The 20086-nt window shown below is 51.4% G+C and overlaps 1 protein-coding gene across 1 annotated transcript in view; it reads right to left on the bottom strand.

Moving 5' to 3' along the window:
• Positions 1 to 1085: 1085 nt before the first annotated feature.
• VWA5B1 (von Willebrand factor A domain containing 5B1) overlaps positions 1086 to 20086 on the bottom strand; it is a 39001-nt gene continuing 20000 nt past the window's right edge. The window contains exons 12-21 of the mRNA XM_036350790.1: positions 18748 to 18928; positions 17780 to 17970; positions 13779 to 13980; positions 13007 to 13303; positions 10145 to 10282; positions 7291 to 7422; positions 4371 to 4445; positions 3697 to 3766; positions 3049 to 3166; positions 1086 to 1571 (exon numbers count right to left, since the gene is read on the bottom strand). Coding sequence (XP_036206683.1) covers positions 1086 to 1571; positions 3049 to 3166; positions 3697 to 3766; positions 4371 to 4445; positions 7291 to 7422; positions 10145 to 10282; positions 13007 to 13303; positions 13779 to 13980; positions 17780 to 17970; positions 18748 to 18928 — 1890 coding nt within the window. The remainder of the gene's footprint in view (positions 1572 to 3048; positions 3167 to 3696; positions 3767 to 4370; positions 4446 to 7290; positions 7423 to 10144; positions 10283 to 13006; positions 13304 to 13778; positions 13981 to 17779; positions 17971 to 18747; positions 18929 to 20086) is intronic.

Raw genomic sequence — 20086 nt, 5'->3', positions numbered from 1 at the left:
ACCACATGGCACCACCAGGTGGGCCTGAGAGCAAGTCCCCAGGGCCTCTCTGCCTTGAAGCCTCAAGAGTCTTCCATGTCATTGAATAGATCACGTCTCCTGGCTGGAGCTGCTGCCCCAAATGCACTGCAGCCAAGCACGGTTCCCTGTTGCAAAGACGGCCCCGTCCCCCACAGTGTGACACGGCTGGACGGCGCCCCCCCGTCCCAGAATGCAGCTGACACAGGGTGCCTCTCTGACCCTCAGCCCGAGTGGGTAGAGTTTGCATTAAGTCCTTCCCGAAAGTGTGTAAATTACTTAAGCTGCTGTCTGGTCTCTCCACTGACTTCTGTGACTCCATCTATTCTTTTGGGACTGTGTTTGCACGGACAGCCGCTCAATTCTAACACCCCGCTTGCAGGGTGTCTCCCCTGTCCTGCTCACCTGCTCTTCTTAGCCAGGAACTCACACATCCACACTAAATACACAAAGGGCTTCCAGGCCGGAGGAAAAGGCCCCGGTGACCCGTCTACCCAGTGTTGGGGAGGATGGTTGTCCGTGGGTTTGTAAGCGTGACTTAGGGGTCCTGGGCTGTCACCATGGAGACGAGTGCCTAGCCCACCAAGCAGCAGGCGAGGTGGTCTCTCCGGCCTGGCTACAAGCTTGTAAATCTGGTGACTTGCAGTTTTGGGGTTTGCTCTTTCACCCTTTTATTTGAGGGGACACTGACCACGTGCTCCTCCTCTTGGGGGATCCCAGGTTTAAGTTGTGCTTCCTCTCCACCCCCAGGGGCTGTCACCCCCACAGCAGCTCACAGTCCAGGCAGAAAGGAACCTTTGACCCTTCTAGATCTCTAGTCCAACCTCACCTCACCCACTGATCTTACAGGGGTGCGGGGCGGGGGGAGGAGGGGGGAAACTGAGGCCCAGACAGGGGGAATGGTCTGCCCTTCCGTTGCACAGCTAGGTGGTAGCTAAGTTGGGATGGAATTCAGGCCTCCTGACCGCTAGTCCAGGGCTCTTTCTAGCAACCAATATATTATAGCTTCCAAAGCTCTCCCCCCCCAGGCCCCCAGGCCCCCGCCCGCCTCCCCTGCCCCAACCCCCCTACACATAATTCGGGTTATAGCAGAGCATATTGAACTCCAGGCTCTCGTCCCAGTGCCGCAGGAGCACGAACAGCTGCAGGGCGGCGGCCTTGAGCGTGCCCCGCGTGCGGCCCTCCGGCACCTCCTGCTGCTCCAGCCACGCACTGGCCTTGGCGGCCACCAGCTCCCACTCAACAAAGTAAGACGCCGAGCTATGCTCCAGCCATGCCAGGGCCACCACCGTGGCCCACAGCTTCCCTGTATGTTCTGTCACTGCACTGAGCTCCCAGCTCGCCTTGTTCCCTGCCAGAGGCTCCTCGGAGAAGGTGTCACAAGAGGGGTGCCGAGACGAGGGGCTGGTCTTAGATGCGGGCTGGCGGGCTGTGAGGGACACTCGGTGGCAGGTGAAGGGCGAGGTCCACTTGAGCTTGTCCATAGGGATGTGGATGGCCTCGCAGAAGGCCTGGTTCATCAGGAAGGCTCCGGAGGCCAGCTGCAGAGACACCTGTGGGTGCGGGAGCCCCTCAGTGGGCCTCTAACTTTTCAGGCGGTAGAGCCCCAGGCCATGCAAAAGTCTGGGTCCACACAGCCCACCACTCATCTTCCTGGGGGATCTGCGGGGCACCCAGGCCCACTGAGCAGCTCCCTCCTTTATCCCACAGGCACTCCAAACTGATCACTCTCTAAGCCCAACGCAACGCCTTCACTCCTAACCTGCCTCTTGTTCTGGGCGGGTGGGCCCATCCCCCCACGGAGACTGTCCTCGGTGGACGTCAAGCCGGCTCTGGGCAGCTCACCGCCCTCTCCCACCCTCCGAGCCAATCAGTTTCCAAGGGCCAACAGGTCTGCTTTCTAAGCATCTCTGGAGTCCACCATCGCCTCCCCGCATTGTCCCTGCCTCTACTTCCTTCCGTCGCCCCCACCCCCTCATCTTCCCAGCATCCCAAGGGGTCTGTAAGGCACTGGTCATGTCACTCTCTGATGTTAGTTCAGTGGCGTCAGTTTTCTCTTAGAATAAGTCCCAACCATGATTTCCAAATCACTGGTTTGTCCTCAACTTTTCTTCCTCAAGCCCCATTCTCCAGCCGCCGCTCTCTCTCTCTCCTCTCTAGGCTGCCAGCTATCACTCCTCGGCCTTCAGGTCTCAGCTTGACCTTTATGCTCCTCAGTAAGCCATGCGTCATTCCTTCCCGACCAACCGACAGCCTGGAGAAGGTGCCCCACCTGCCTAGCTTTGCCCCACCAACCCGCGCTCTCCTATCACAGCGCCCAAGGGGCAGAATTGCCTGGCTCCTTGTCTGTGTCCCCACCACAGCGCCATGAGCTCAGGGACTCTGCTCAGCTGGTTCAAGGTTGTCTCCCAGGGCCTAGCACTGGGCCTGGCTCAACGGGTCCTGGTTGAGTGAACCCCCGCACAGCGCTCTGCTGCCCCGGATGGCTGGAAAGGCTCCGTGCGCTCGGGGTGCAGGGACCGGAGCTGCGCAGTGAAACTCCAACCATGTCCCTCCTGCCGGCACCTCTGCTCCCCACGCCCCCTGGCCCGGAGGTGGCAGGCCACGCTCCCTGGCTCCTCAATTCAGAGATGTCCACGCCACACCTGGCTTCCCACCCTGCCACAGCGTGCTGGGGCGTCTGCAGAGCCACTTCCCAAACACAGTACATGCTCGTGGGGTGTGAATTTTACTCACCTGAGCGTCATTTCAAGGCTTATTGTATGCATTGAAAATCAGACACATGTAGATGGTGGGGTAGAATGTGAAACTCCCGTGAATTTTTAAAAAGGCAGCCGATTGCCAAGATGATGCTGCCGCTAGCTTTTAGCAACATTCCTAGACCCTGGGTGGGGGTCTTGTGCAGACCCCTCTGCCCTGCTGACTATGTGGGTGCGAGGCCTAGGTTTTCTTCCCTTGGAGGGGGGGGGGGCTGGAAGAGGGCTCCCGGGAAGGCCCCTCTGTGGAGCAGCCGGCGTCTGGGGCACTCACCAGTGGGACGTAGTCGAAGCTCTGGCTCCCCGGCGTTGACTCTGGAGTCTTGGTCAGCGGCTTGCCCAGGAAGCCCCTGGCTGCTTGCGTCAGCAGCCTGGACTTTTTGAGAGTCAGCCTGTGTGGGTGGAGCAGGGAAGAGCGGCCACAGCCACCCCGGTGGTGTCCCTGGTCAGCCCACCCCCCCGGTGCTCACTCAGCAGCCTCTGAAAGTCAGGCCAGAAGGGATCAGATAGGTGGCTTCCTCCAATCTCATTTGACAGCTGGGGAAACTGAGGCCTGGGGTGTGTGTGTGTGTGTGCATTTTCCCTGAGGCCCTCAGTGAGTGAGTAGCAACCTGGACGGGGACCAGGCTATTCTTTTTTAGGACGGTCTTTAGCCCAGTGGTCAGCGTGTCTCAGGCTGGCCCTCCCAGGGGGTCGCATTTGCAGAGAGACCACCCTGTGGGAGATGAACCACAAAGGTGGGATTTCTGCAGTGGGATGCCTGGGGGACAGTGATGTCTCTGGATGGGGCCTTCTTGGCACCGTTTGGATTGTTCGTTTTTGTCTGAATGTCAGGCTGGGCCTGCCTTTGGCCTTCCAAGCCAGGGACAGCCCCTGGGAGACGGGTGGTGGTAGAGTGTCCCCCAAGGGAAAGCCCACGTACCTGGTTCCAAACTGGGTCTCAGAGGTCTTCAAGGAAGAAGGGGTGTTGGTGGCCAGGCTGTGCTGGGGACCTGGAGAGCCACACAGTGACAGTTGTTGCCTGACAGAGGACCCTGTCCAACCGCTCACTGCCCAGCTGGGGAAACGGAGGCCCAGAGGGGACCTAGGGGAACGTTAGGCTGCTTTCTGTTTATGACCCAGTTGGTATGGGGAGGAGTGAAATATATCGGCCCATGTGTAAGAAACAGGCTTCCAAGTGCCCTTGGCTGGTGCCCCTTGGCATCTTCTGGAAGGTTCCCTGTTGGGGCAGTGACAGCCTCATATTGAACCCTCTTGTCCCCGGATGGGGACATTGATTTTCCTTCCCTGGCACATTGCTGGAAGAATCTAGGCAGAGTGTGGTGGTGGAATGGTCAGCTAGAAACTGGGAGGCCGGATTCCAGGCCTGGCTTCCTCACGGACTTGCTGTGTGACCTTGGGCAAGTCACTTTACTTCCCGGAGTCTCAGTTTCCTAGCCTTTAAGTTGGGGATATTCCTATTTATTTCGCACAGGGTTGCTTTGAGGAATAAATGAGCCACTGAGGACTGTGTTGGGCTAAGACACTCTCTTGGCCCGAGGATCAACCACGATCACTATCTTCATTAAGGGGAGAGCCGGGCGATGGTCCACATACCCTCAGAAGCAGCGTACTTCTCCCCGCCCGGGGATGTGGCATTGCCGGAGGGCACAGCAGGGTTTTCCTCCACATCTGCAATAGAGGGAAGCCAGTGAGGCCTGAGCCCCCTGGCTCTCCCTTTCTCCTCTCCCACCCCTGCCAGGAGCGTGATGGCTGAATTCACAGAACCTGGGGCTGGGCTGGAGAACAAGGTAAGTGTTCCATCCCTAGTTGGATGGGCCTTTGTCTTTAAGGTACCACCATTGCTCTGCCATAAGAGTCAGGATGCGTGGGTTCCAATCCCAACTCCCCCATTGACTAACTGTGTGACCCTGGCAAAGGGACTGCCTTCATAAGTTTTGATTGCAAATTAGGGATAACAGTATCGGTCCCACAGTATTATAAGGATTCAGTGAGATACTTGGCTCATAGTAAGTGCTCAATGAAATTCTGAGCTACAGACCCATCAGGGAAGCAGGAGTAGGTCAGGGGCTGAGGGTGGAAGTTGCGGGTTGGGGGGGAAGTGGGCATGAAGCACCAGGTCTATGTCTCATTGAGGAAGGTTTCATGCCAGCACTCTAGGAGGCACCAGAACATGGCTCTGAGCCTCAGTTTCCTCATCTGTAAAATGGGGGTGATAATTATACAGGGTTTGTTCAAAATGTGTAATCAGGGTAGTTATTCTTAGGATCGTTATTTCAAGAGGTGGAGAGTGATGGGCAATCTATACTAATAAGAGGGTAATATACTAATTAGACCGGATAGACCGGACGTCTTCTGGATGTCCTTCCGGACAAAGCCGCGGCGGCTGCGAGGGCCGAGAGCAGGCGGCTGCGGCGACTGGCAGAGGCAGCAGCAGCGGGGTGGTGGGGGCAGCGCCTTCCCCTGATCGACCCGGTTGCTTCCTGCAGAGGTAGGACATCCCCTGAGGGCTCCCGGACTGTGAGAGGGGGCAGGCCGGGCTGAGGGACCCTCCCCCTGACCCCAGTGCACGAATTTTCGTGCACCAGGACTCCAGTATACTATAAAAGAATAAACCAAATTATGGGAAAAGCTTCATGCACAAATATGTTCATCAGAGCCTCTGGTCTCCTATGAGATTGTCAGGAGCCCCATGAGGGCCAAGGAGCTCTGGTTATCACTAGGTGCCCGGGCGGAGTGGGGCAGCATGGGAGTGAACTAGTGGCTGAGGCAATCAGGAGGCAAATTAACCTGGTGGTTAAACTCCTGGGTTCTGGGGCCAGACAATGCCTGAGTTTAAGTCTTGGCTCTACCTTATATCAGCTGTGTGATCTTGAGTAAGTCCCTTAACCTCTCTGAGCCTCAGTTTTCTCATCTCTTAATGGGGACAATAAAATAAACCAACTCAGATGATTATGAGGAGCCATGGATAATTGGGACAGTGCCCAGCACACAGGAAACTCTCAGTACGTGTTAGCGATGATCACCCTTGGGGAGGGCAAGTGCTTGGGATAGAGAGCAGCCTAGATAGAATAGACACTTGGGTCTGAATCAGAGGACAATTGAAAAGAAGGGATTTTCGCCCAGCCGGCGTGGCCAGTGGTTGAACATTGACCTATGAACCAGGAGGTCACACTTTGATTCCAGGTCAGGGCACATGCCTGGGTTGTGGGCTCGATCCCCAGTGTGGGGCATGCAGGAGGCAGCCGATTGATGATTCTCTCAAGTCATCATTGATGTTTCTATCTCTCTCTGCCTCTCCCTTCCTCTCTGAAATCAATAAAAAAATGTAAAAAAAAAACACAGAAAGGATTTGTGATTTTGATGGAAGTCCTGGGCCACCGCTCTGGAGAAAGGAAGACATTTCCTCTAGACTGGAGGCTCAGCATGGCTCAGGGGAAGAGCAGGTTCCCAATTTTGGAGGCTCTGATGGAACCAAAGAGTTGGCAGAACTCTTTAATTCTAAAGAGCTCCTCCACCCGCTTACCCACTGTTCCCTTTTTAACCCATCAATGTCCGTGAGAACTTTCTAACCCTCAGGTTAAAATTGAATTATGATCTGGGCGTCCTGGCTTGCGGCCAGGTGGGTCCTCCAATGTCCTCCCTGTGCACAGAGCAGATCTTCACTGCACACCCGGGGGCGTGAAGAAAGGGGTTAGGACTGGTGCAGCTGTTAGGATGTCTTTAGAGCAGCGGTTCTCAAACTCTGGGTTGCGATCCCATTGGCGGTCGAACGACCCTTTCACAGGGGTCGCCTAAGACCATCCTGCATATCAGATATTTACATTATGATTCATAACAGTAGCAACATTACCGTTATGAAGTAGCAACGAAAATAATTTTATGGTTGGGGGTCACCACATGAGGAACTGTATTTCAAGGGCCAGAAGATTGAGAACCACTGCTTTAGAGGGACAGAAAGACATGCAGACATTCAGGACACAGAGAGTTGAAGCCTCCTGCGAATAGTGTAAAGTCACAAAAAGGCCAAACCACGGATCTTCAAGGACCAAGCTGCAGGCACAACGCAATCAGGTGAAGGCGGGAAGGAACGAGGCAGATGGTAGGACCCAAACGATGGACCTGCCTCGTTGCTCTCCACTTTCCCCTATTTATCAGGTTTTCTGGCATTGGATGCCTGGCAGGACTCAGAGGTTGGAGGCAGGGAATAGCCACCGGGGTTGGTGGACCTTCAGAGGGGAGAGGTGAAGGGATGGTGTGGGCACGCGGGCAGGGAGGCCAGGCTGCTCCTGGCTCCGAGAGGCTCTCTCAGCAACGCTGTGTTAAGGCAGCATGCTTGGGCCATGCTGCACCCCGCTGCCCATCTCAGGCCCCAGAGGGCCTGGGAGGCCTGGCCTCACCCTGGTCCTGCAAGGGCCCAAAGTGCAGACTCAGGGTGAGGCCTCCAGGGTCTTGGGCACGAGGATGCCATGACTCAGGAGCTCAGGATCCAGAACCCGCCCCAGGTGGTTCTTACTTAGGTTCTGGAATCTGCCAGGTCCTGCTGCCGAGTCTTCCGTGAACACGGACTGGGACCGACTGAAGCCAGCAGAGCTGCCCCTCCACTGTTGGTTCAGGGCCCGAGAGCTGGCCATCCGCAGTGCAGCACCTGTGTGAGGACAGGAGAAGGGGTCAGGTGGGTGCAATTGTGCCAGTCCTTTGCCCCCTTCCCAAGCTGGCAGAAAGGATTCTGGCTTCAGCCTGTCAATTATCCAAAGACAGGGAGGCATTGTACAAGGTGAGACCATGAGCTTTGGAGCCAGAACGACCTGGGTTTGAACCCCAGCCCATCTTTTAGTAGCTGGATGGGGTGCTAACCACGCTCAACCTCAATGTCCAGATCTGGAAAATGGGGATGATACCGACTTTGCTAGGTAAATATTGCTGCCGAGAGAGAATGTTCAGAAAGCAGCAGTGTTTTCTAGTTCGTTTAAAGGCCGGTTTTCTCAAGAACACCCCATTTCCTCTCATTCCCCATTGGCTGTCTCAGAGACCCAGGTCCCATGCCCCCCGCCACAGGCAGGTCCCTGCAGTCTCAGGGCATCACCAATGGGGCATGGATGGAAGCGAGATGAAGCTACAGCACCCAAGTGTGTTTTGGGGAACCCACTCTATGAGAACACTAGTCTGTAAGTTATTCTTTAAAAAAAAAAAAAGAAGAGTTCTACTGGGCAATAAATTTTGAAGAAGCTGCATACTATGGTCCATTCTCTGAGCCTCCTGACGTATATTAACATCCCAAAGGTTCCAAAGCTCTGCCGTGAAGAAAGCCTTTGCGTTTTATTTAGTTCAGTGTTTCCTGAACTGGTATTTAGTTCAGTTTATTCCTGAGCTGATATTTCCTGTTCAAAATTTTTCTTAAAAAATTGATTTATAGAGAGAGAGAGAGGAAGGCCGAGGGAGAAAGAGGGTAAAACATCAATGTGAGAGCAAAACCCTACTGGGGATGGAGCCCACAACCTGGGCACGTGCCTGGACTGGGACTCAAACTGGCAACCTTTCGGTGCATGGGGTAATGTCCAACCAACGGAGCCACACGGCCAGGGCTGGGATTTCCTATTTTTGTGCTGAATGGCCAGTGAGGGATGGGGAACAAGGTTCTAGTTTCCTGGATCACACTTTGCGAAGTGCTGAGCAGACCTTTGGGGTTGGCGGGATGGTCTCCATACCTCCCAGACTGTGGCTACGGAGGCCAGGAGGATGGTCAGAGACGGGTGGGAGGGCCAGACATCCTGAATAGGCATGCCATTCAGGATGACAAGGCCCAGTGAATAAGCAATGGCCAGTGGAGCAACAGCCTGGCTGCTGGCCAGAGCCCGAACTGAGAACAGTGATGACTATAAACAAAAGGGTGCAGGGCACAGGAGGAAGGAGGGAAGGCACATTCTGTTTCCAAACACAGTTCTTTCAGGAGGTCTGCTAAAAAAAAAAGACACGACAAACGACGGGAAAAAGCAATTCAGGAGATGAAAAGAACACGTAGTTCCCAAACAGGTGAACAGCATCTCACCCAAAAACTAAAAACTAAAGAAATTCCCCAGAGAGAGTCTTTCCTCACTATCAGACTGGCAGGGTTTAGAAAGATGAACAACAGGCAGTGTTGGCGAGGGCGGGCGTCGGAATAGCTCTTGGGCCTGGGCCAGTTTGGTAACATCCAGCACAGTTTTAAACGGGCAATCTTGATACGCAATCTGACTTCTGAGAGTTCATTAACCCTGAACGGATAACCAGACAGGTGCACAAAGATGTTCTTAGCAGCATCATTTATAATAGTCAAAAAGGAAATAAACTGAAGGTCTAATAATGAGGGGCTGATTCAGTAGGTTTTGAGAAACCTTAAGAGGCAGCTGGAGAGGAGCGGGGTGAGCAGAGACTGGAGCCAGATCCCTGGGGTTCAAAGCCTGTCTCTGCCTCTTCCTGCTGTGTGACCCTGGACAAGTTACTTAACCCCCTCTGCCTCTGTTTTCCCATCTTTAAAATGGGGGTAATAGTATCTGCCTTGCAGAGTTGTTCTGAGGACTAAATGATTATATATATATATATATCTCCATATATCCATCCATTCCATATCCATATATCCATTCCATCCCTGTCAAATTGACTATTACGATTAGTATTTTTCTGCATCAGGAAACAACGCAGCTGTTAAAATGATGGTAGAGATTCACCTTCCCACCCATATTTCGTAAGGAACAGCACACATTGATATGATCCAATTCATGCAAAATTATGTTTTTTGATTTCTCTGTGGAGATATCCATAGAGAGAAGTCTGGAAGGGTGGTCACCAAGGAGGTAATCAGTACTCATCTCTGGATGACTGTCACTTCTAATCACTTTTATTTATTTTTTTGTCTTCCTACATTTTGGAATTTTCTATAGTGAGCACATATCATTGCCCTCATTGGAAAACTTTAGTGAAGTCATGCTTATTTGGTGGGAATAAGGGAGTGGCGTGGTTTCACAGGTTTCTGTGCCTCGTGGTGGCTACACCATCTGCTTTTGGGGTCTTTATGCTTCTAAGCCAGCGGTTCTCCACCTGTGGGTCTCAACCCCTTTGGCGGTCGAACGACATTTTCACAGGGGTCGCCTCAGACCATCCTGCATATCAGATATTTACATGATGATTCATAACAGTAGCAACATGACAGTTAGGAAGTAGCAACAAAAATAATTGTATGGTTGGGTCACAACATGAGGAACTGTATTTAAAGGGCCAGAAGGTTGAGAACCACTGGGCCTTTCTGTGTACCCCGTCCTGCAGCTCTGTCCCTTAAGGTCCCAGCCACCTCCTCCAGCCCCCGGGGGCTGCCTGGCCACCCCCTGCCTTACCGGAGCTGGGGTAGGCCACCACGGTGGGCAGGTACAGCCTCTGGCTCACGTCCACAGGCACGTAGGCGGTGTACTTGCTGATGATGTTGCAGGCCTTGCTGGTATGCACAGCGTTCACCTGGTAGCGGCGGCTGGACCCTGCGGAGGGAGAAGCTGGGGTCACTGTGGACTCAGAACGTTCTCTCCCACACGGAAGCTCTGGAAGCCAGAGGGAAGGCTAGACCAGTGGTCCCATCTTTAGGATGAAATAAGCCCTTCAAATCAAGGGGTTTCCAACTTGCCGCTTAATAACATAACCCCCCCTCCCCCGCAAGATTGTTATCCTCCACTATCACTTCATACAATAAGGATGTTTTAATGTAAAAGAGGTAAGACACCTAAGACTAAAAAAGACAGTTACTGCCCTTAAATAACTAGTGTTATTAAAGACAACCAAAGCCGTCTGTGTTGTCTGCATTTCCTATTTTCAGTTCGTAGCTGCCTGATGAGACTCTTGCTGCCGGACTTCATAGTATCCTGGCTGAGTGTGGGCCGCTGGTCTGGCCCATTGGACAATTCTGCAGGGAAGGTTGGAAACCAGAGAGGGAGAGCGGCAGGCACAGGGTCACACAGCGAGGTAGTCGTGGATTGAGATCGGGACTTAGTGGTGGTCTGTTCCTAAAGCCCAAGCTCTTTCCACGCAGCAAGTTAGCAGTCTCTGTGGCTTGCCACCTCCAAAAGGCTGTGTGAGTTGCCGAGGACATGCAGAGGGGACACGCTTTGTAAACTGTAAGGTGAAGTGCTCGTGGGGAAAAAATAACATATTATGTAATGTTAAAATAAAAACCAAACAGAGATCAGCCTTGAAAATTCCCTGAGCAGGCAAAACCAGTTTCATTAAACAAACAAAGTTTAATTTAGCTCATTTTGCAAGACTAACGTGACCGGGGACATTTTTTGCTTCTGCCTCTGAGACTTGAACTGTTTCCCAAGGTTACTTGTAAGGTAACTGCTGAAAATTACAACTTTATAACCAATCACCATGAAGAATTAACTGTCACTGCTTCCTCACTCTATAAGCTGCTTTATGATAATACTAGAGCCCAGTGCACAAAATTTGTGCACAGGTAGGGTGCCTAGGCCTGGCCAGAGATCAGGGCCGATCTGTGGAGCTACCGGCAGGGTGATCAGGGGCCCCCGCTGGCACCTGCATTAACTGGCCTGGGGCCTGTGGGCTGGGGGCAGCTCCGGCATTGAGCATCTGTCCCCTGGTGGTCAGTGTGCATCATAGTGACTGGTTGTTCCACAGGTTGGTCTGCTATTCAGTTGATTTGCATATTAGGCTTTTATTATATAGGGTACCCCTGAGCTTCATTCCATGTGTTGGTTTGGGTGCTCTTAATTTGCGAACTGTCTTTTCGGTGTGTGTGCAGTAAGTTTTTTCTAATGACGACTTTACAATACAAATAATATAAAATATAAATCATATTATGTAAATAAAGCATACACTATAACAAATAACAAAATATTTTCTATTTCTATCTCCATCTGTCTAGTCTTCAAGTGGACTCCATCAGGATCCCAGGACTCACTTTTAAAGAAAAGTTTGTCCCAATTCCTGAGCTAAATGAGCTTCCCCACCACCCTTGTTATACAATCTCTTGTATCCCTATATTTCTTCTGAATAGCACTTAGGGCAAATGCGGGCAATTAAGAGTGTCTATACTTATTTGATTAATGCTGGCTCTCCTGCTAGTTTGTGTCAAGCACTGGTAAGGGCAGGGATGCCCTGGTCTCAGCCCCAAGGCTGGCCCCCCGAGGATCTGCGTTCAGTAAGTGGCCTTGATGAGTGAGTGAGTGGGCCGAGCAGGTCTAGGGCAGTGGTTCCCAATGTGGGGCACACACCCCACAGGGGGCAATTTGTTTTGTAAGGGGGGCAATTCGAGAATGAGTGATTTACAGAGAATTTTTTGCATTTCTTATGGTTCTAAGGGCCTCATATACAGTATATAAGTATATATTGTGACATGTTTATGCATTTCAGTTCTCTATTATATGTTTTGAAACTTTATTTGCTATTTTTCATAGCACTTCATATTATTATTTTTTAAACAATTTCTTAGTGATTTCTTCCTCAGTACTTCAACTGTCCTTTCACATTCTCTTATTTTTCTCTTTCATGGATGCCATATTCTTTGGAAGCTTGTTTAGACCAAGTGAATGGCCTTTTAGGCTTCCTCCAGGCGAATAGGAGTTCACTTTTTGAATAATAAGAATCATATGTCATGGGGTGGGGGCATCAGGATTTTAGAGGCGCTTAGGTGGGGCGTGGCCAGAAAAAGGTTGGGAACCGCCGTCTAGTGGGGTCTGTGGGAAGGTAGGTGCGGTCCCAGAGGAGCAGAGTGGGCGGAATAGGGCTGTCCCCACTGTTCTGTCTTAGAGGGCGCTGTGGGGAGAAGGCTGGGAGGTGAGGAGGGGTGGAGGACCAGAAGCAGAGGGCACGGAGGAGGGGGAGGAGAGGACAGATCACCGGTGAGGGTGGGAGGGCTGGAGGAGCCCAGGGCTGGTGGGAGGAGGCGAGGGGATCGGGGCAGATACCGGAGGGGATGGAGCCTTGCGCTTCGCGCGCGCGCGCGCGCGCGCGTGTGTGTGTGTGTGTGTGTGTGTGTGTGTGTGTGTGTAGGCACCTGGAAGCAGCGATGCTTTGGGGAGTTGAGCACTGGGCGGTTGGGCGGTGGCAGGTCTGTGGGGAGAAGGGACACGCTGGAGCCGGGGGAGGGGAGCGGATCATGGGGGTGGGGTCAGTGGGCGGGGCATGGGGCGGGGCTTGCGGAGGGGGCGGGGCTTGGAGGCCAGGAGGCGGGCGCAGGCGCTGGCGCTCACCTTGCTCGATCTCGTCCTCGCGCTCCGCCAGCTGCTCGAAGTCGCGGATGATGGCGCGGGCCGCCAGGTGGTGGAAGGTCTCCTTCCAAAGGTCGGCGTCGTGCGCTCTGCTCCGCTCGTGGCCCGGGGGCTCCAGCTCGAAGCTCACCTCCCATTGTAAACGCTGGCTGTCGCGCAGGCCCTTGACCACGGCCTTGCCCACCACGGGGTCTGGGGTGGCTGGCCTGCTGGTGCTGGCCTGCGGCTCCCAGGCCGGGGAGGTCTGGGTCTCCAAGGAGGAGGGTTGATGGACCGGCTCTGTGGGCGGAGGGACGAGAGGACAGTGCTCTGAACTGGGGGACAGAGGGCCAGTCCCGCAGGGGACATCATCTGTTCCCAGGGCACAAACACCCCTAAACAAACACAGTACAGCACCCCAGCCGCACTCCCAGGGATCTCGAAACTCCTTTCTTAGAACAGGTGGGGTGGCATGGGCTGGTCCCCACCTCCCAGGAAGCCAGGACCTGAGGGGTCCGGTAGGATGGGGTGGGGCACTCCTCGGGGAGAATGTGCCGCAGGGAGGACGTGCGGTAGGGGACAGGCCTCTCAAAGGCCAGGTTGATTGGGAAAAGAGGGGTTGGTGAGGTCCTCAGGGAGAGAAGGGGCCACAGCAGACACCCCCCACCCCCAAAGGGCACAGGCATCTGTCCTCTGGGCCTGTCATCTGAAGTCAGGCCATAGCCAAGGAGTCCTCCCTGTTCCCCGTCAGGCCCTGGGCCCTGAGGACACTTACCCTGGTCCCCAGGGCTGAGGCTGTCTGAGGCAGGCTGCAGGCTGTACCCAAGATCCAGCTCCCTCATGGGGCTCCAGGCCTGGGTCTCCTGGTCAGAGGTCACGAAGGGCTGGCAGCCTTGGGGCAGCAGAGAGGGCCTGCGGGCCCCTGGGCCCCGGAGTTTGGGGCCCTGGCACAGGTCCCAGCCGCTGTTCAGGAAGGGCTAGGAAGGCAAGAGGAAGGTGCTGGGCAGCTCCCCTCCACCCCAGCTCTGCCTGTAGCACCCAAGGACAAACCACTTACTCTCCACTACCCATGAGAAATGTCAACATGAATAATCCCAAACCATGGATGAAGTCCAAACCCAGAAGATGATGGAAAATCACATACCATAGATAATCTACACTCACTTATTTTTGCCACAAAGTTTAAAACGTTTGTGTGTGTTTAAAATTAACCCTTTCCTTAGGCCTTCTCATAGGTCATGCTTAAAAGGTCTTTCCTACTTAAAAAAAAAATTCCTATAGACTTTTGGTGATATTTGTCTGTTTGCTTAAATCTTTGATTCACATGAAATTTATTTTCTTGTAAGGAAATAGGAACCAGCCTTTTCGTTGGTTTTTTTGAGTCCTAGCACCGTTTATTGAATACTGTTCCTTTCTGGAGTCTCTAGGGCAGCGGTTCTCAACCTGTGGGTCGCGACCCCTTTGGGGGTTGAACGGCCCTTTCACAGGGGTCACCTAAGACCATCGAAAAACACATATATAATTACATATTGTTTTTGTGAATAATCACTATGCTTTAATTATGTTCAATTTGTAACAATGAAATTGGGGGTCACCACAACATGAGGAGCTGTATTAAAGGGTCGTGGCATTAGGAAGGTTGAGACCCACTGCCCTAGGGTTTATGAGTTCCCCACCTCTATGCCGACAAAGCTCTCATGCACATTTGGTGTTATTTCTGGGCTTTCTGTTCTGTTTTGTGGACTTAATCTGTCTAAAAGAAAACATCAAAAGGCCAGGGGTAAACTGGGAAATATATGTGCAACATGCATGACAAAGCTCATTTTCAAGAAAATGCTCTTAGAAATCACTGCGGGTGTGTGTGTGTGTGTGTGTGTGTGTGTGTGTAGACACACTCGATGAAATAATGGATTAAGGGCCTTTACAGCCAGTTTACAGAAAAAGTATCCAATAAACGCATGAAAACATGCCCAGCTCTTGAATGTTGCTCTAAATTAAAATGAATGACAGTCCTGGCCAAGTGGCTTCATTGGTTGGAGCATCATTCAAGGGCTCGCTTCCCAGTCAGGGCACATACCTAGGTTATGGGTTCGATCTCCAGTTGGGGTGCATATGGGGGGTAACGGATCAATGTTTCTCTCTCACATTGATGTTTCTCTCCCTTCCTTTCTTAAATCAATAACAATATGTCCTCGGGCGAGGATAAAAAAATAAAATGAAATGAATTATGATTTTTCCCATTTTCCAGACTAGAAAATATGTAAATGTCTGATGACACACAATGTGGTCATGGGGAGACGGGGGTCCCCCATGGACTGTTGGTGGGAGTGCGCAGTGACGTGTACTTGTGGAGAACGATGCAGCCCCGTGCTAGCTGTCAACATTAACAAGGCCCACGCTCCCTGGACCCAGCGATTCCACCTTTAGGAATTGAATCCTGTGGAAATACACAAGGTTGCAAATATCTTTGTACATATACTGTATCTTTGTTGCAGTATTATTTGCTAAAAAAAAGATTTTGTGAATATCTGGAAACTGAATGTACTTCCATAAGATTGGCAAATACTGGTAAGTTATGGTACGTCCATACAGCACTGCAATAAAACAGGCAGTTTCTTAAAAACTAATTTGGGAAGATGTCTAAGAGAAAACATTAAAACATTTGCAACTCTTCTGTATTCTGATCATGGAAATGGTTACATGACTATTCATTTGTCGAAACTCATGGAGCCATTCACCAAAAAGAGTAATTTACTGTATAAAAAAAGTGAATTAAGAAGATATTAGAAAAGTAATTTAGAGGGAAGTTTGTATATGTGATTATTTAAAACACGTACGTGTGTTGTGTGTGTGTGTGTGTGTGTGTGTGTGTGTGTGTATGTGTGTAGTATTTCTGGAAGGAAACACTCAAAACCAAGTAGGTTGGGGTACTTTTCTTTTTACTTTATACTCAACCGAACTGTGTGAGGGTGTGATTTTCACACTGAGTATGTAGTATGTTTATAATTAAAGAATATTAAATTAATTAAAAATGAATTTGTGTCTCTGGCAACATTTGCATTGCCTGATAGGAGACAGGGCGCAAGAGCACTTACTAGGTGTAACAGAAAGAAAAGGTGTTTCTCAGTCTTTTAGGCCAACAGCTAACTGGGTGGTCTTTCGCATCACTACCAAGTATTTATTGGGAAGGGACTGTATTCCCCATTAGATGGGGGCTCCTGCTCCTTGGGGCAGGGGCTGAGGTGTCCTTCTCCTCTGGACCTGAGTTCCTGGGATGGTACAAGGGTGTGGAAGAAGACTGGGACTGGATGGCCTCAGTGGGAGCTGGTACCCAGCCAGGGCTGCTGCATCCCAGGGCGTCCCTAACCTCACCTCCCTCATCAGAGACTAGGATTCCTCTCACCTTTGCCCCATCATCACCACCACATTGAGAAACAAGCTGCTACAGTCTCCATGGCAATAGACTAGCCTCAGGTTCAGCCCTTCACCCAGCCAGAGGCCGTAGAGCGTGTATACATGTGTGCACATGTTGTGTTGGGGAGAATCAGATTGGGGAAGAAGCCAAGCAGGGGATGGGGCAGAGATGAGCAAAGATGGCCAGAAGCAAGTAGGAGAGAAGAGAAGCCACACTGCTCAGAGCGCTCACTAACCAGACCTGCATTTAAAGGACACCTACTGTGCGCCGGGCACTGCATCAGGCACTTGATCTCTTATCACCCGATGCCTGCAAGAGTCCTCCACTTGTAGTTGGCTCTCAGTACATATCTGTGATGGCTGTTAGCTCAACCACCCACACAAGCTATTCTCCCCATTTCACAGGCAAAGAAATTGGGGCTCAGAGAGGTTGAGTAACATGTTTGAGGAGCAACGTCTGCCTGACTCCAAGGTCAGTGTCTTCCAACTGCATCCCTGGCTAAGGACAGAGAAGGACCTCAGGGACGAGGTGGCAGTGTGTCTGCCCCTGGGGAGCGTGGGGGCTGATGCGTCTGTGGAGGCGGGGATGGATGGAGGTTGTGGGTGGGCGTGGGGAATGAAAGGGGGCTTCTATGGAACCACAGACTCACCCTGACGAAGCTCCATCAAGCCCATTGTTTTAGGACAGTGTTTCTCAAACTGGTGATTTTGCCGCCCTCCCCCAGGGACATTTGGCAATGTCTACAGACACTTTTAGTTGTCATCACTGGGGGTGGTGGTTTACTGGCATTCATTTCATAGAGGCCAGGGATGCTGTAAAATTTCTACAATTTCTACACAAGAGCGCCCCACAACAAAGAATGATCATGTCCAAGGTGCTGAGGCCAGAAACTGGTCTAGCTGGACAAGGGGCAACTGGCCCTGCTGTGGCTGTAGCGCTGAGATCATCCCTGCCCTGGGTGGTGTACCATCCTTGGTATCTGCAGGAGGTGCAGTGTGTGATGGAGAGGGAAGCAAGAGCTTTGCAGGAAGTGGGTCCCGGGTTTTAATTTCCAGACAAACTGTGTGACCTTTACCCTTCATTTCCACACCCCCTCCTTTCCCAGGGCTGCTATAAAATCAAATGAGAGAGCAGATGGGGAGGCTCCTTGACAACTGGGAAATGCTGTGTGCAGAGAACTGGTGCTGTCATTGGCCAGTGGGTATCATTGTAAGGAAGGGGTCACTGAGGGTCAGGCAGATGAAGAGGTGACTCGCTTCTCAGTCAGTTGTGGACAGGCTCCATCCTTCCGGTTGAAGCAGGAGACACAGCTCACCCCTACCCATGGCCTCCCCCAACTCCACCCTGCCCCGCCCGGGCACCTGCAAATCAATCTGTCTCTGTTGGGCATCTGGGCTGGGCTGGTTGATGAGGTCCTGCAGCTTGGCTTTCCGCAGTGGGTATCTCCTGGCAGCCATCGTGGGGTCGCTGACCGTGGTGGCCCTTGGGGAGGGCTTGTGGTCGATGATCTGGTTGGTGCTATATGCCCGTCGTCGCTGGGAGAGGCCCACACCTGGACAGGGGTGGTGACAGGGGAGCCACCAGAGTGCAGGAAGAGGACAGCGGGCAAAGAGGGAGGGGCTTGCATACCCTTTCATGCTTGAAAACTTCTTGATCTTTCCTCTGCTCACCTACTGACGTATGTTTGGGTGCCTCACCTCACCTGGCATTCAAAGCCTGGCCGAACCGGGCCCTAATCTATCACCCAGCGACTCTCCTTTCTGTTCCCTTTTCAAGGTTCCATGTGTCCAAGAATAGTAGCTGAGTAACCAACTACGGATGTATTTTCTAGGTGTCACACCTCCACACCTTTGCTCAGGCAGTGTCTGCGGCCAGAGCCTCCGTTGGCCCGTGTCACTCTGCTTCCTCTCAGAACTAAGTCCAATTGTATCCCTCTCACCGGATGGAGAGCTTCTGAAGAACAGGTGCCACGTTTGAGTCATCTCTGCTGCTCACACTGTGCTCAGTACTTAGCCTGGGTAGGTGATCAGGAAATGCCCTCTGAGTGGAAACTAAAACCACGAAGTGGCTCTGGAGGCGGACAGGTCTAGACTATCTGTACTCGACCTCTTTCAAGTTCCACGAGCTCAGCCAAGTGACTGAAGTTCCCTGTCTTAGTCTCCTCATCTGTAGAATAGGTGGTAGCACCGCCCCCCCCCCCCCCCTGCAGCTGCTAACTATTCAGTGCGACTGTTTGTATAAAGTGCTTCGCACATAGTAAGTGCTCAGCAAAATGTAGTGATCATAGCGTCTGGAGAAGTGAGGGAAGCACAAAGGGCGGCAGATTTACCAGGACTGGTGGCGGGGTCGCCACTGGATGGCCGGTCATCTGTGGCCTGCAGGTTGAGGGGTTCCCCCAAGCTGTTGGGACAATTTGCATTGTCTGAGCCGGGCCCCTCATCCTGTGAATGGTAGAAGACAGAACTGCTGGACTCCTGAGAGTGCAGCATGCTGTATCGTCTCCTCTTGTCCTGGAGGAAGGGAGAGAAAGAAGGTTGGGAATTAGGCTAGATGGCAGGAAGGACATCCACAGAGCAGCAAGCAGTGTGAGGCAAAGTGGTGGAGAGTCCATGTTAGAAGTGGAATAATAATAATAAAAAAAAGTGTTTTGCTAGCTTGGAGAATTTAGGCAGACTTCTGTTTATGAGATGGTGAATGAAAATTACTTCATATCACTTACATTGTTTATATTTTAAATTATATTCTTTATTAAAAAATTTAAAAGGTAATTCTAAATGCCACTGCTGTCTCCAAATAGGTAAACAAAATGAACAGAATGAACCATCTAATTCCTCCCATTCCATTCTCCATAGTATATACATACATATAAAACATAAAGGCTTTTGGGGATCATTTTTGTTTTACAAAAACTGGACCATATTACTTTCTATTTAGCAGTATCTTGAACACTGCACTTTAAACATTTTGGAAGTCCTGCACGTCAACTACTCTTTTAAACATCTGATGATTGTGCAATATTCTACCACCCCTATGGTTAAGCATTCACTTGGTGGCTGTATTTATATTCACATTTAACGTTTTATCAGTCAAAAAGTCAGCATGTCATAGGTGATGACATAGGCTACAAGAATCACAAAGAGAGCCGAGACCGGTTTGGCTCAGTGGATAGAGCGTCGGCCTGCGGACTCAAGGGTCCCGGGTTCGATTCCGATCGGGGGCATGTACCTGGGTTGCGGGCATATCCCCAGTGGGGGATGTGCAGGAGGCAGCTGGTCGATGTTTCTCTCTCATCGATGTTTCTAACTCTCTATCTCTCTCCCTTCCTCTCTGTAAAAAATCAATAAAATATATTAAAAAAAAAAAAAGAATCACAAAGAGAAAATGCTATTAACCTTCATTCCTTCAACAGTAAGTCAGGCCTGATCAGACAACCAAAGTATAAGTCACTTAATGTAGGAAAGAGGACAAAGTAGAAAAGGAAAAAAGGAGTACAAAATCACCTTAAAAAATCAATTCAATTAAAATAAGTATGTGAGACCACAGTGTCTTATGGTACCTATTATTGTTGATCTACTAAACAATAGTTTGGGAGCTCTGGGAGGCTATGGGTACCTTTGGACTAGAAAAAGACGTTTATGAAGTCCTGGAATTTACAAGAGAAAATTAGA

This window comes from Myotis myotis, unplaced genomic scaffold, assembly GCF_014108235.1.
Source record: "Myotis myotis isolate mMyoMyo1 unplaced genomic scaffold, mMyoMyo1.p scaffold_m19_p_2, whole genome shotgun sequence".
Lineage (NCBI taxonomy): Eukaryota > Metazoa > Chordata > Mammalia > Chiroptera > Vespertilionidae > Myotis > Myotis myotis.
Note: the sequence above shows the minus strand (reverse complement) of the source record. Positions and strands in the feature narration are given on the sequence as shown.